Raw genomic sequence first — 17,398 nt, forward strand, 5'->3', positions numbered from 1 at the left:
TACTTCAATTCATTTTGTAAGTAATTGCGAAGTATATTTCATAGGATCTTAGCTTAACATTCTTGAACAATTGGTCTCATGAACAATACTCATAGGTCAGTTGCAAAAGTTTCACCTTCATCACGGTTTTTATTTCAAAGGTTATCAGCTCACAATTTAATTCTAAAGGTAAAATTTTGATAAACATTTTGTAGGTCACATTGATTTATGGGCAATAAATTTTCTTAATAGAGAGGTATAATTAATTTTTTCGATGTAAAGGATGAAAAGATGCGCTGATTTTTTTTTTACTCTCATAAAACTTCCCCAATGCGAGGTAATTTTAGATATTAAAATATTTCTGTGAAACGAATTCTTTACTCATGAGACAGATAAATCTCTCAACTGGAGAAATTACTTTCATTTGCTTATTGTTCTCAATGAAATTTCGAATATGCGACTATAGAATTTCGCAATACTAATATATTCTAGAAGAATATAACATTTTCTGGAGAAAAAAAATTTATTTGATTTTAGAAAATATTCAAATTTTTTTGTAATTGTAACGGAAATTTATATTGTTATTCATCATCTCAAGAAATAACTCTCTTTGCAATAAGCGAAATCTTGTTTAGATACAAATCTACCACAGAAAACCAGCTAAATGCATTTTTTAGAAACAAGTGAAGTGTGGATAGAATTTTATGGATTATTTTCTACAGATCGAAATTCAAAAAACAGACTGCATCGTTTATACAGTTGTTATCACTACATATTGTTCGTTTCAGGATCCTGAGACTAGCACTTTTTTGCCGTTTGTACTTTATTAAGGGTTGGTACGCAGAAAGACGAGCAACTATTATACCTCCTAATACCACGAATAATTTAAGTCCACCTTATTGGTAAATGTGAACGCCTTTCATCTTTCCTGTCATCCCTTTTTAGACGAAATAAACGAATCCTGATGTATGCGAAACAGCACGGAGGTATTTCGGAATCCGAGAATGAACAGTAATAGATAGTTTCCTATTTGAATTCCAAAGTCTCATACAGCTTTTCATTTGAAGGGGGGAAAAAAACTTCAATATGGAAGAAAAATATCCAGCAATAAACAAAATGAGGATCAAAAGGAAAAAAATGTATGTGCTTTTGAGACAAAGTTTATTTTGTAAAATGTCTAATTAAAGTGTTTGGCTGCGTTCTATTACAAAAAACTAATTTTTGTCTTATCATTTTATCCATATGATTAAGAATTGATAAAAGACTATTGAAGTAAGTCTCTTTAAAAATATAACAAAAATGAGTTACAGATATCTAAAAAATAACAGAATTTCTTTAAAAAATAAATGCATATATTATGATAAAGAAGATGCTCTATTAACTTCTTTAAATGAAGATTATCGATGCAATACTAATTTGGCTTCCTATATGCCATAGAATAAAATACTTCTTTTCATCCGGTGAAATCATTTGATAATATATCTTTCTATCATATAGCTATTTAAAGAAACCAGTAATCATTGCAAATTCTAATAAATTGAATTAAACTAGTTATGCGTGTGACAGTCACAAAATGATACGGAGTCATCCGAGTGAGTCGGTAAAATGACCACAAGGATTCTCTTATGACAATTTCAAACGCATCTTTTCACGGCACATTACTCTGCTACTAGATTTCATCCAGTGCTGTTAAAAGCACGCAAATAAATCTCTTTTTGAGAGCCCAGCATTTTCCTTTAATTTAAAACTTATTCAGATAAAGAAGAAACCAGTATTCAAACAAATATCAGCTCTCTCTCCCCATTTCATCTACATTTTCTACACATCTACATAAAATCAAAGCTTTGATTTTAAATTCATATTACATTCTTGTAATTAAAAATTTATTATTCTTATCATATTATTTTAACAGAGAAGAATATTTTTTATGGATATTTTATTTCTTAATTAGTTAAATTAAACAATCTAAATTTTCTTTTTCAAGCCATCATATCCATATACTTCCGTTTTTTAAAAAATTAAAGGTTGTAATTCATCAGTTTCAATTAGACAATCTTACTTGTTGATCTCTGGCATTCGTTTCTAAAAAATAATCTATTCTTTTGTATTTTGAATTTATGCGACAGTAAATAAAGCCAAATATTCAGTTAAGTGAAATAACTAAAAGTTTTATATTAAAGTTTGTATCGATAAAATATTTTTTGTAATCGATAATAATTTAAATTGAATTTAAACACCAATATCATAAAAATATTTATGATATTGGTGTTTAAAAAAGATAATGATAATAATGTTAATATAATCTTTTAAGATTTTTTTAAATAAAGATATAATAAGATATAATTTTCATATTCATGTTGGAATTTGCCATATATTTGTCTAATACAATAATGGCATTCTCACTTTACTTAATAGACGTAATAAAGTTTCTATCTTTAAAAAGCAAAGTATTAAAAATCAATCCTGATATTATTATTAAAAGTATACTTTAATACCAGTTATTTTTCTTTTGCAATAAATGACATATTGTTAAAGAAAAGAATATGCAATATGATGCTTTAATGGCGGGAAATGCATAAAAGAGAAGGATCATGAAGGAAATTTTCCTTAAAGTAGAGATACTCTGTTAAAATAACTTCTTGTTTTTCGAAAACGATAAGCATGTACTTGTAATCTCTAATAAGCATTTGATGCATAACTAAATGTTGCTGATTCAAGAGCAATCTAACAAGCAATTTTACTTTTTCATTCTTCTTTCAGAATAAGCCTATGCTGTTTTTATCCTCTGTTTGTTCCTTATTTTTCTTTCTTTCTTCCTTTTTTTTTTTTTTTTTTACTTTCTCGTATACGTAGTATCGAGAAAGTATAGTTATTGTCAAAAAATTCGAGCTTGAGATTTTGACGAATCTTCACTTTTAGACTTCCCTCAGTTCCAAAAAATCCTTTTGGGAAAATGTCCGCCCATCTGTCAGTGACTAAAATTAACTCATAAACGATTTCAGATAGACAATTGAAATTTTGTATACGGTCTTTTCCCCAAATGTACAGATTTCTATCAAATTTTGAGTAAAATCTGTCCAGAGGAAGTCTGTCTGTCCGGCTGTACAAAAATAAGTTAACACGATAATTAAAAACGAAGAGACCTAGATAAATAAAATTCATTACACGGCTTTAACATCTATAGTGTAGACGCTATTCAAATTTTGAACCAAATCCAGCTACGAGTTGACTGTCTGTCGATCTGTACATTTTGAAATAAGTAAACTCGATAATTCAAAAAAGCAATGACTTAAATATATCAAATTTTGTATGAGAATTTGTGACTGCTTAGTTTTGTGTCAAATTTTTGTTTCAATCGGTTGAGAAAAAATGTGTCTAAAGCACAAATTCGATTTTCATGCACTATTAACATAATGGCAGGTATTAATAGTCAAATATTTTGACAGGGATGTTACGATAGATTCTGTAAAAATGCTAATTTCATGCCAAAGATTATTTTGTATCTATTGTTCGCTAATGCTAAGGTAAGGCGTTATCTGGCATGACACATTTATTAGAGAATATGCGAGAACGTTTGGGGAAGACCACTCCAGCTGGTTTCATCACGCATTTCTTCATTTTAAAATCATTGATTGTTGATAAATCACACTATCGCGTGTTAACAATTTATGTCACTCACTTCCCACATTTTCAACATTCAAAGTCAATGAGCTGAGAATTTGGCTAACCTGAAAACTTAACCTTCTAATTATTTAGCAACGTGAGAAAAGAGTAGCACTTTTCTTTTAATCCAAAATAAAACTTGTTCTTTTATCTACTTCAAATTGCCAACAAACATATCCTTCTTCTTGGCCAGATTCGTGATCGAAACTTGCACGGCATGTGTTTAGGTACACGACGCATTGGATGCGATAGTGTGCGAGTTTAGGTTTCGGTTCTTTTGGAGAGCAAGCACACTTTGTTGTCAGAAGTCGCGTGCTAGAATCTCAATATTCATCATCATTATGATCTACTGATAAATAGTTAATTATAATTATAAAGCTATTTTACTGTATGGAGGGAAAAACGTGTTTTAATAAACAAGCAACAACTGACAAGAATTTATTTTCGGTAATATCTGGATAATCATAAAGTCTTTCTTTTCATAAAAAAATTATCAAAACATAAATTTTTATCTCATATTGCTCATAACTGTGAACAATCATTAATATTGATCATAACTCATTTTACTCATTCTTAACCTTGAGTATAAATATTTGAAGATATGATAACAATTCGATTGAATAAAGAATGACTAAAAGTGGATTATTTTTATAACCTCTAATTATAGTAATTTAGGAAATTTTATACAAAAAGATTAATTCAATATTACAAGAAACAAAAAATGCTGCTATTTTTCTTTTCTGAAAAAATAAAATTATTTTAAATGAGATGTGAATGTAAATTTGCTAAAATTTTTTAAAGAATTTAATTTGATTAGCTTTTTTTTAATTCCATTTCATTCTGATGCAATTTATTTTTTTAAAAATGAACCCAATAATAATAAGAAAACAAAGAAAAATTGTAATTGTTGTTTTCTCTCTAAAATTATAATAATTATTCTGCTTTTAAATCGTATTTAAACAAATTAAAAAATTTGTCTTTTTGAATACATATTTAAGTTTTCATTCTTAATTTCTCTGACAAATCACAGAATCTTAACATTCACCTTTTCGTTAAAGTAAGTGTCAAATGAAATTGCATCTATCATTTTGAAAATGGAACATCTTCTGGGGGAAAACACCGATTTCACTTTTTTGTGGCTTTTTTGTCCTTTTGTGTCATCTCATATATTTCATATGCTTACAAGATATATTACAGATAAATTAAAAACAGATATAGATAGAGAATAATAGATGATTTTAAAACTTTGTGACTAGCCAAGAAAGTTTTCTTCCTTTGAAGTTTTAGAGCTGTTTTTCAAGAGCAGGAATTTTAATTTTCAGCAAACAACTGTTATGAATTACTCTTCACCAATGAAGAACCAGAAGTTATAATAGAACCCCGATATCGACATCATTTTAGAGGAAATGTTTTCCGTTATTGAAGAAACAAGAAGAAATATCCCTTTTTTTTTATCCCAAATCCGGAAATTAATTCTACCTATCAAGGAAAAATTCTTATTGATATTGAGAAAATACATGACATCAGGAAGTTCTACCAGTACGTACTAATCAATTACAAACTTCTATAATAAAATAATAATAAATGGACCGAAACTACAATGAATGAAATGCGTGAACAACTGAATTTTTTGTCCTCCCTTATCTTGTTAATGTATGAAAATCTACTATTTTTTTTATCATTAATTTGATAGAATATATGTCTTTGTAAATTAAAATGGACCTGGTCCTAAATAAAACTCAGTTCCCTCTGATGTCATTTTTACATAGAAAAAATGATATTTTCACATATAAGTAATCCCCTTAAATGATAGAAGAGTAGTGATTTAAGTTTCCTGGAAATATTATATAAACAAATTGTTTTTTGTGTCTTCTTCATAACGTTTAAAAACGGGGATGACCCCCCTTTTAAAATGGTTGATTCAGTTAAATTCGCAATTTTTCCCAAGCTTTCCACCTTTTATTAAATCTTTCATATAAATATAGTAAGTTTATTAATAAAATTAAACCTAAACATCCAAAAAACCTACAATTACTTGAGTCTTTAATTATCAAAATAAATTGAACAATAAACTGCTTTTTGCTCATTTTAAAACAGCTATTATTAAACGAATAATGATCAACATCGGTAAAAGGCATTCGACTTTATATTTAACAAACAAACATTAAGGCAGACAATTCTTTCTATTTAAAGATAAAATGCTTTTCAAATCGAGGTTAAAAACTGACGCTATTTCATTAGCTTACAATGCCACAAATTGAAGATCTTAATCTTCTATCAGGAACCCCAATAACGAGATGTGATTGACAGAATGATTCGATATAATAAAAAAAATTTAAATCTCAATAAACCCAAATAATAAGAAAAAATTCGCCAAAAATAGCTTAAAAGCTGTTATTATGAAAGTGCTTTAAAAATCCGTCTCTAAATGAAAATGAAAATCGCATAATCTTTTAAGTCTTACAGAAACCTATTTTTCCTATGAGAGGATTCATCCATTCTTTTCTGTATTATAACGGAACCTTGTTTTTTCCCTCGAATTCGTCTTCAATTGTACGTTTCACTAGTTAGAGAATTATTTTTCCCCCTTTGATAATGTTTTGAGCCAAGAATACGGTCCGCTGACCTTGACACACATCGACATCTTTTTCCCTGGGGTGTATGTTCCGCACCAAAAAGATTTACCCATTACCCTGTTTTCAATGTTGTTTTCATTTTTACTCGATTTTTATTTTCGAAGCGGGTAACAGTTTCGACGAAAATTGAAGGTTGCCAACTTTTTCGACAGCATATTTTGTACTAAAAAATTCGTTGTAATAGCATTATTTTTATGGGACAATGTAATGATGTGTGTATGTGTATGTTTTCCGAATTTTTTTAATAATAGTATTTCTTAATATTTACATTTGCAATGGACCAAGAAATGGTCAATATATATCCACGTAACGTTTTTATATTTATTTTTATCGTTATTTACTTGCTATTGTATTTACAGCGCATTCATTTTGATAATCCTTTGCTGACTTATACTTTTTTTCACAGGGTCATAAACTGAACGAAATTTTTAGTCACACATGTCAAAGCAATTTTGTGTGTCCTATTTATGACACATACAAAAACAAAAAACAAATAACCATGCATAATTTCTTGGATTTAATAAAATCTTTAGCTTTTACGTTTTAAATTCTGTGTTAAATACAAAAGAGATCTTATTAAATATCTAGTATTGATTTCACTTTTAAAATATTAAAGCAATTATTCCATTCTTACAGATCTAATTTATTTAATTTAGTATAATATTTTTCTCCTGTCATGTTTTTCTAATATTCTTGAATTATATTTATTGATGACAGTTTCAATTTTTTGGAAAAGGTTTAGCTGATTATTAAACAGTAGTAGAAAATACAATGTTCTTGTCGATCTACTGTTTTAAATGAAATCGTTTGTCATTCAGAATTTGATTAAAGAAAGAAAAGAAAAATGTCTTTTTTTTTATATATGTTAAACACAAATTCAAAAAAAAATTTCTTGTGCTTCTCGAATTTCGTGCATGATTCAGTTTGTTTTCGAAAATTCCTCTTAAGAATTAAAGCACTAACAACTACTTCTATCAGCATGCTGAGTATTTGTTTCGATCAGGATTATTGATAATCTCTACAAGATGATACTTTTATTGTATGTTGGGTTGAGCATACATCCAATGGCAACGAAACTTACTATCTCTTTATGAATATTACTTCGAAATATAATTTTTTTAAAGAATCAAGTATTGAAAACTTCTCAAAAATCCAAGCATATATATTTTTTATAAACTTCTGTAATTTTTTTTCTTATCAGGAAAAAACTATGTTCAAAACCTAAAAAAATTACAGCGAGCCTGAACAACCAGTATAAGCAAACTGATGCAACTCTAACAATTTCAATTTTCAATTTTAGAGCAAAACTAAGATTAGGATTAACTACTTTCTTTATAAAAAAAATATACATTTTAAAATAATTGTCAAATACATATATACATATATAATTTTAAAAATTTCATAAAAAAATGCAAAAAAAAAAATGTTACTAGTTTTCTCAGATTTCGTTCGATTCAATTTTACGAAATTCTACGTATTCCAAATATTTAATTTTTCCTAAATCTGATTCTAAGCTTTCATATGGATGATTAGGTACCGATAAATTAGTCCATTTAAGTGAATGGAAATATTTTACTACTTGATTTGTTTTGTACTACCGATTTTTTAAAAAAATTATTAGAAAAGTTTCCACGCTTTTTAAAGTTTCGTGTGCAATTCTATTCAATTTGTTAGAATATCTTAAAACGCATTACGTGAAACTATGTTCAAGAGGGCGGTTTTTATATTATAAACGAATTATTTGTAAGCTATGAAATATTTTGTGGCACGATATACTTCTGTTTCCAGCTATTCATATCCCAAGAGCACATTTTCGTAATGAAAGAAGAAGAAAAAGATCTATTTGAACATGCAAAATTGTAGACTAGATTTATATCATATGAATGATCCAAAATATGTCAATCTAGCCCTTATCTCTGCTTGGTGTCGAAACCACAAACCTAGTGAAACAAAAATCTCATTATAGAATTTAGAGCAAATATTAAATGGCTATACTCTAAGTCTATACTTATATTCGTCACTGCTAAATAAAATACGGCTTAAATTATTAAAACAGTCTCTTGCTGTGTACATTTGGAACGTTCTTTAAATGGAATATTCATGACTGCTTACTTAGATAGTTGCAAGACTTGACCGGATTCATATCCCCTCCTCTTTCTTTTCAAACCATAAATGCTCAGTAGGAGGAAGTAGTCAAAATTTCTCTCTGGCAAACTCATTTCCAATAAGTTACGATGAACACATTACATAACTTCCTTATTAGAAATTCGTGCAGCGGCGGGACGGCAAGTTAATAAAATTTAGATTTCTTTGCCTCTCATTAATACATAATTTTAACATTTAAATGGTAGTAATGAAATGAGGTATATAGGTATTTATGTCATTCGCTCTTCGTTAAAATATAAATAAATAAAACTTTTCTAAAAATTTCAATTTAAAGTATAATAAATTCCAATTCAAAGTATAAGAATCGTTTTACAATTATTACTTTTTTTATCTTCATATTTCTTTGGCTATATTGATACTTACCACGACTTCGCTGTGAAGCGAATTGGTATTATATTTACTCGGCTCGAATATGCCTTATTTATAATAAGCTTTATCAAAGATTACACTCTTGCCTTGTCTTAGTGTCTGGGTATCAAATTGGTCTGGTCGCTGTGAATAACAATTCAATTTTGTGGCCAGCACATATTAGTCACCATTTGGCACATGTGATGGCACCTCTCCCAGACAGAAATACAACCCGTCATCGGTGATAGGTTTGTTAACTAAAGACTATAAATCACGAAGGTTTGTTAACTAAAAAAACTATTATTAAGGACTCTAAAAGAGTGATATCATAAAGATTAATTAGTATTTATAGAGATTTAGGTTACTTATTTAAATCAGAAAAGACATGAATGAAAATTATCAATAGTTTTTATTGATCTTCAAAAATAAAGTGTGTGGAAATTGTAAATTATGTTTTGAAAGAAATGTTGATAGTTAGATTATAAAAAATATCCTTATACTTCATTAATAAACATAAGATGATTGTTAACAAACACCGAGAGAAATAAGACTCATAAGCAGCATGGTGTTGCAAATGACGTTTAAGTAGTAAAAATCGTGAAAATACAAAAACCTGTTCAGGTGTCATAACAATAATAATGATACTATAAGCTAAAATAATTACAAAGATATATGTATCGACATATGTGTGTCGACATATTCACAATACTGCCTGTGAAGCACAATACAGTATTGTAAAGGAAACGACGATTTGGTTTGGTTTGGGTTTTTTTCTGGCGCTGATTTACGCTGCATCAAACAGAGATGGAAACGATGAAATGAAAGGATTGTGAACGAAATTGTTGCAGAAGCATTTGAGTACTTATTCGGGGTCTTGTTATTGCCATTTAGAGTATCTTTATATGTTGGTCTTTCTTATGTATTTTTTTTTCTGTCATACCTTAAAATGTCCTTGGAATCTAGACTCTAGAGGAACCAGAGAATGCAAATGCAGGAATTATTTTATTATTAATATTATTTGTTCTTTGATTCAATTAAAAAAGTAGCATTGTCCTTGAGAATTCAAATTTCAATCTGTCAAATAACTTGTGTTTGTATCTTAAATAATAATAATTTGAAAATAAAGCAATCAATAAGAAAAGAAAATGCAAGAAAGAAAAGTCATTAGCAGCTGGTTAGCCTTCGAAAGTGGAACATATGTTTATTAGGATAGGCATTTTGAATTGAATAATAATTATTAAGCCGTAGTATGTAGTAACTATAGTTTTGCTAACGTTTTCTTTTTTATACAAGAAGTTTGCAAAAACAAAATAAAGGTGATGAGGAAAGGAGTTTCAATTTTATTTTTCCGTTTAATACTTTTGCATGAAAGCAAATAAATTTTGTAAAAATTACCAGAGAAAATTTTTTTTTGAAAATTTATTATTCTTTATGTCCGAATGAAATTTTATCTTAACCCTTTCTAGGGATGTGGGAAGTATGCTTCCCACCAAATTGATCAATCTTTGTATGAAATTATGTAGGTTGGCATAAGTTCTGACAAATTTTTTTAGAAGTCAGAAACTTAGATACTTCAGTTCTTTATCTCAGACAAAATGATGTGTCTTGATTTGTTAATTAATTACTAATTAACCAAATTAATTAATTAATCAAATTAAATTTATCTAATAAGCTAAATGAATCCCTTTTCTTATTCTAATTTCAAGCCTAAAAATATTTTAACATAATATGACTAGAAAAAAATGGCCCTTTAAATGGTTAAAGTGAGCAAAATTAATTGGATGCTTTAAAAAATTCCATTTACACCAAAATTAAATTTATCACCAAACTCTAATAAATATATTGTAATGAAATTATAACATAAAGTGGTATCTTTTATAAAATGAAACACAAAAAATTAAATAAAAATATTATTTATTGCATAACGGTTCTAGTAAACATTAAACTTATTATTTTTGATATTAGAAAAAGTTTTGATTTGCTGGCTTATCTTTATAATTTTTAGAAAAATTTTAATGTGTTCATTTTTATGAATATTGTATCTGCATGACATTAAAAAAAATGTGTCATAAAAAAAATTCGATAGTCTCCAAAAAAGAGAGAGAGAGAGAGAGAGGGAGAGAGAGACTGCATTATTTAACAATTAGTCGCAATAATTTATCGATAAAGTTTTGTACGTCATTCTGAAAGTTTTACGTTAAAGAGAAATTTTTTTAATGACTCTAGTTTCCTTTTTCTATCATCACTTATTGCAATATTCGTTACGTCAACTGCTTTTCGTCATCAATGTGTAATAATAAATCGTTTCACTATCGCATACATTTTATCACTGAGCTAGAACATTATCTCGCTTTTAACGTTTACGTATCTGATAAGCTACTATTTTGCTGAGTAATATAGAAACTATTTTAATTTGTATTCTTGTAAATTATGTACTTGAATACTTAGAAAGCAAATTTTCTTAGAAAAGTTTAATTTTAGAAATGTATTGCTTTTAATGCATTTCACTCTTCGAATTCGCTAGCGCAATCATTATCAGTCAAATGGGCTTTTGAGTATAAAGTTATACAAAGAGGAAGCATCATAATCTACAAAATAATCAGAACTCGAGATTTCGAAGAATCTCCGTGGTTTAAACCCGAGTATTATAAACATCTTTTTGGAATTATGTCTATCTGTGAACCCAATGACTCAAAAATACCTTAAGCTAGACGGATAAAACATTCTGTATATCATATCTGTACAACAAATACCATTTGTACATCATCCATCCGTCCATCTGTACATCAAATTTATAGATTTTTATCTAATATTTAACGAAATCGATTCACATGAAGTTTATTTTTCTGTTTTAGATTACGACAATTACAAAATTTTAAGAAATATATAAATATAACTTTGATTATAGATTTTTGGTCAACTTAATTACAAAGTTTTAGTCACCATTGTATCAAATTTTGAAAACATCCATCAACAGGTTAATCGTTTGTCGTTCTAACGTGATACCTTAAAACTTGGATATCGCATTCTTAACCATTATAAATTTCTTATATTAAACGTAACGATAACGATTTCACTTATCTATGAAATTTGGTATGTCATTTTGTTGATAAAATTGGTTCTGTGACAAATTTTGGCTTCAATCGGTTGACAAAATAACGCCTAAAGTACATTTTCGGTTTTCTTCGCTATTCTACGCAAGACTCTGAAAATAAAATTCTGAGCATTAGTGGCGTTTACGGCCTTGCCATTTTTTTATACTGGATTAAGTGAGTTCAACATTTTAGTCAAAAGTATGCAAGAAAGTTTCTGGGAGACCGTACACGCCGATATACAAAATTTTTGGTAGATTAATCTTGAAACAAATTCATGTATTGTCTCTCCATGGATATAAAGCAGTTACAGCAGGATTTACCTCTAAATATTCACTAATATAATCAGTTCATCAAACAAATCAGTTTCTTGTCCTTATTCTCCTCCTTACACGAATGAGTTCTCCCATATTGAGGCCAATTTTATTAACGTGAAGAAATTTCTTCTTTTACTTCTAGTATAAATTAACGCCTTGGAACTCATTTCTTTAGTCTTCTAATTAAGTAATAAATTCTATATTGGGTATTTATTTTGATTTTGATTGATATAAGATTCTTAAAAGACGTATGATATGTTTCAGAGTGTTAAAACTGTTTTTGTCTTTTGAATTAATACCTTCTAATGACCACATTATAGCTTTTAATATCAAAACTTCTCTTTTACGATTAGCGAATTAGACTCGGAATTAAAGGCGATGGCTGTTAATGAACAATATATATGAATAAATGCATTTGAGATGTATAAATATAAGCAATAAGCATTAATTAGTTCGTTTGCTATGATATCCAAAACAAGGTGAAAGAATGATTCACATAATGGAATATGATAAACACTTTTATTATAAATCTGTAAGGAGCAAAGTTTAAGCTAGTATTATTTCCTCGCAGATCTATTCATAATTGAATGAGGAGCAGAGATTTAGAAATAAGATGTTTGAGTCGAGGAACGAATGTTTTTTTCATCCTCTTAATGAGAAATTAATCTCGCTTTCGAATCCAAAATTCATCTCAGTTCTTCTTTTCTTCTGATAATGCTCGATTACTTGCAAATGGTGTCTAATCAAATATTATTTTAAACCTTAGAAAAGTAAACATAAAATGGACAACGTATAGTATTTTATAACTACAGTGCATCATTTTTGGCTACTATTTGGCTACAAGTTTTTAATTCCATTTATAATCGATTTTTCCATAAGGTAATGATGACTGTTTGGAAATCCTTTTTCAAATGCTTTTTGATAAAAGTTTGTAGAAAAGACCGATAGATGATAATAGTGGTATAAGAATTAGATTTAAACTGGAAGCTTGAAAAAATATCAGAATGGCTATTGTATAAATAGTTCTACCCTTAAAAATATTATCAAAAATAAATTTTTTCTCCTTTGTAAAAAAAATATATTGGTAAAAAGGAATTTTTATTTTTATTGTAAAATTGTTAGAATGTGATTTATGTCACTGAGATACCATTTAATTCGTAATGTAACCATTTGACATATTTAAATATTTTCTAAATTTCATAAAAACATTTCAAACATTTTTTAAATAATTTTCCTATATTATATGCAATTGTTGAAAACATATACATTTAAAAAAAAATAAATATTCATGCATTCTAGGCATAATAACTTATAAATTCGAACAAAATTTGTAAGGATTCTAATAGGATTGCCTTTTATTCAAATTTGTTTATCTTATGTAAAACTAGTTCAAGATCGTTATGCATCACTATGTGTTGTTCGAAATATCGAAAGTAAGCTATTCTAGCTAAGAATTTCAAAGCAATTTCTCCCTAAATAGTATAATTCTTATATAATGCCATTCAAATATGAAAGCTACAGATTAAATTTCAATCTAATATTTGTCTAAGAATCAAAACTTTCGACTTTGGCTTTTATTAAAGTAGGTCGATGGGAGATTCTCAAGGTCTTTGTGAGCCTTATCTCATTGTATTAAGGTCAAAATTTAGGGAATAGTTTTCCATCGCGTAACTGATGGTATTTTCTTTTTTCTCGACCTTGAAAAAAAAATTTCATAACTGCTTGAAAGTTGGAAAAGTTTTCTTTTCATGTTTCAGTAGTTTCACTTATTATGGGAGAAAAACGGCATAGTTTCCTTCTGGAATGTTAATTTTATACTGTTATTTATTTATTTACTTAAGTATTAGTACTTCTACAACATTCATTTCTTATTTACTTGGAGTTCTGAATGGCAATATTTTAAGTTTTTACACGTGCATTATTTACAAAATTTATTTTTTTTGTTTCATTTTGTCATAAATAGTTTTCTCAGTTAAAATAATAGAATTGATAATTTTTTTTTTTTGTTTCCCAAACCAAATTAGTTTAAAGGACCCAATAAATTGAAATCTCCTCAGAGATTTTTAACTCTTGTCTATACTTACTTGATTTCTTATTTAGATATTTATATTGATTTAGATGTTTACTTGATAGACAGTATTTATATATTTTAAATATTTTTATTTTAGATGTTTATTGATAGACAGAATTTAGATATTTTAAATATTTATATTTTAGATATTTACTTGATTTCTAATTGGAATTTCAAACGAATATCTTTTGTGTCAATATTTGACATAAAAATGGAATAAAGAATTATTAATTCGCATTTGTTAACATTTGTGGTTTTATTGCAAAAATTGTTCATTTTCATCCCTCCATTAAAAATCTGAATTTTAATACAAACTAAGATCTAACTCATAATTATAAAGAGAAGCATGAAGAAGGCAAATCCTTAACATTATCATATCTCAAAGATATCTATGCATTAAATTTCATTTTCGTTTGCATGTAATGTGTATTGTTATTTTATATTTCTAAGATCTGAATTATGTATTAATTTATTATCTAAATTATGTATTAGATCTAAATTATATATTTTTTTATATTAAGCTCAATAGAAAGAAAATAACTAAACTTACTTTTTGATTACTCATGTTATATATAAATTTTATCTCAGCAACTGAATTAAAATAAGAAAATATATTCTCCTTGTTGCCTAAAGCAAAGCTAATCAAATTTTGCTTTATAAAATACTGATATTTCTTTGAAGTAAATTGAATTGTCACTTTGAAATGAACACAAATATAAAAATGTTCGGCGAGGAAAGATTGAAGGAAATTCACTTCTATATCAAAGCACAGTTTATAATTTGCTCTTTCCCACATATTCTGTTTTAATTTTGATGAAAAAAATCTGAATCTATTTGCAATAATCTTTTTTAAAAAATTCTATTCCTTTCAGGTTATTGATAAATATTGAGAACATTTATTCCTTTAATAGAAAATTAAAGTTCTAAACATTCACATTTTCATCTTTTAAAAAAATTATCGTAAGCGCTCAAACTTCCTTGTTAAAAACTTCCCTTAAAATAGTACGAAAATACTAAACATTCACATATTATTTCGAAAAAATTGTGATGCATTCGAACTTCCTGATTGTAAATTTTATTTTCAGACAATTGAAGTGAAGAATGAAAACAGTCTAAACGGAGTTATGTGGTGAGAAATAAGATTTCCACTTAGCATGTCCTAGGAGAACAACAAGGCAACAGCCATGATTTTGCTAGGGCTAACAACCCACTTCGTTTTCATCACAGTTTCATTTGGTAAGTTATGAATTTATTTTTTTTTAAATTCAAATTAATCTTATTAATTGATTGATGCATATTCCTTTAAATGTTTTTGAATTCAAAATTATGAAATTTTATATTAAAATTAATTTCTGTTGTCAATACTTTTCTCCTGAAAATCAAAATACAAGAAAATGCAATTTATCTCAGCATTAAAGGCAAATTCTTTAAATTTACTAAAATTTTTTAAAAATCCGAAAGTAGTTAAAATATGTTTCAAAACGTTATATTATATTGCGACTATAATATTGGTGTATCTATAATAATGAAAAGAAAAAAAAAAGAGGTCGTCATTTAGGGTGCACCTTCACCTCGCCAATCATGCCAACAATGTCAAATTTCCATTCAAGATGGGTGACTAGATAAATAATATAGTAAAATAGTTATATCAGTCATCTAGAGTTTTGTCCTTTGGCGATTTGGCATTGTTGCCATCCTTCCTGAGATTAAGAGACACCCTAAACTATATTACAAACAAAAAGATTTATTTTATATAAATATTTGATTCCTATTATATATTCTACTTACATCAGCTGAGTTACAAATTTCGATTAATAATATGTAATAAATAAAATATTTTATGGTTAAGTTGAGAGCATCAGAAAATGATAAAAACTTTATTTTTCCAAGAAATAACAACTAAAGAACCACTGAAAGTATTTTCTAATATTGCACGTATTGATTAACGTATAAGCGGAACAAATTTAAGATCGGCAATTCATAATGAATGAGTTCAAAACAATTAATTATATCCTTACACTGTTCTCATTACGTGCGCAGCACACTTACTTGCTTTACGGACAATTAAAGTAACATCTTTGCTAAAGTAACATCTAAGCAGCATTTTATATCCATTTAAAGGACTTGATAATATTTGGGCAATACTTTCTTAAAGCCGTGCTTAGAATATAGCTTATGGTTATGCCTAAACTTCAAGAAATGGTAACTAATTGCCATTGCATGCGAGTCAAACAACTTCAAAATAGCTTCCATTGCGGCGTCCTGGCCTAGGGGTAGCATGTCTCGTGATCTGGGCGTCCAGTGCTCGAGTCCTGGTTCGGGCATGGTTGTTCTTCTTCCTATATTCTATTTGTGTGGTGCGTGAAAGTGCCCCCCCCCCTGTTAAAAGGGGTTGTGCAAGGGAGTGTGTGAGAGTCATCTTCATATGAGCTAGAAGTCAGCTTTCTACCCTCGGGTACTCAGGGATCCTTACCCTCAGAAGTTACTTCAACCCCCTTTCCGTTGTAACGAGGACACGACATCATCAATAGCTTATATTGTATTTAGTTAATTGCAGCCTATTTTATTACAATCAATTAAATACAACTCACTAGCTTAACACATTTGAAAAAGTGGAAAATATGTCCATATCTCCAATTTAATTATTATTATATAAATATGGAAATATTCAAAAGGAAAAATAAAATGACTTATACAAAGAATTTATTTAGTTCACTGATATTCTAGATTAAAAATAATTTAAGAAATTAAATTTAATAGTTTTACACAATATGACAGCACTTGGAATGGAAAATACATATAGCCACACGGCAGTTATAACGCTGATAAAAAATAATTTTCTTCTTTTATGTGTGTGATAGAAAAGACTTACAAATCCTTTAGAAGCTTATCGAAATGTAGTAATGATGGACATGGTGTAATTACTCTTGTTGTTGTACTTTTACCTTTCTTTAATTATTTTTTCGGCTAATTATTGCTTGAAGACGTGAAAACGTGCTCAATTTTCATGAATAGTTTTGAAAATAATGCAGCTATTCAAAATGATCATGTGAAAGTAATAAAAAATATTTTTTGTAAACCCTTTGAAATCATCACATATCATGGAATTGTTATTTGATCTTCTCC

At 28.0% G+C, this 17,398-nt stretch overlaps 1 protein-coding gene across 1 annotated transcript in view; it reads left to right on the forward strand.

Moving 5' to 3' along the window:
* LOC129963833 (uncharacterized) overlaps positions 1 to 17,398 on the forward strand; it is a 44,203-nt gene that overhangs the window by 4,117 nt on the left and 22,688 nt on the right. Inside the window, exon 2 of the mRNA XM_056078406.1 lies at positions 15,358 to 15,508. Coding sequence (XP_055934381.1) covers positions 15,457 to 15,508 — 52 coding nt within the window. The 5' untranslated portion in view covers positions 15,358 to 15,456. The remainder of the gene's footprint in view (positions 1 to 15,357; positions 15,509 to 17,398) is intronic.

The sequence above is a fragment of the Argiope bruennichi genome, chromosome 3, assembly GCF_947563725.1.
Source record: "Argiope bruennichi chromosome 3, qqArgBrue1.1, whole genome shotgun sequence".
Classification (NCBI taxonomy): Eukaryota; Metazoa; Arthropoda; class Arachnida; order Araneae; family Araneidae; genus Argiope; species Argiope bruennichi.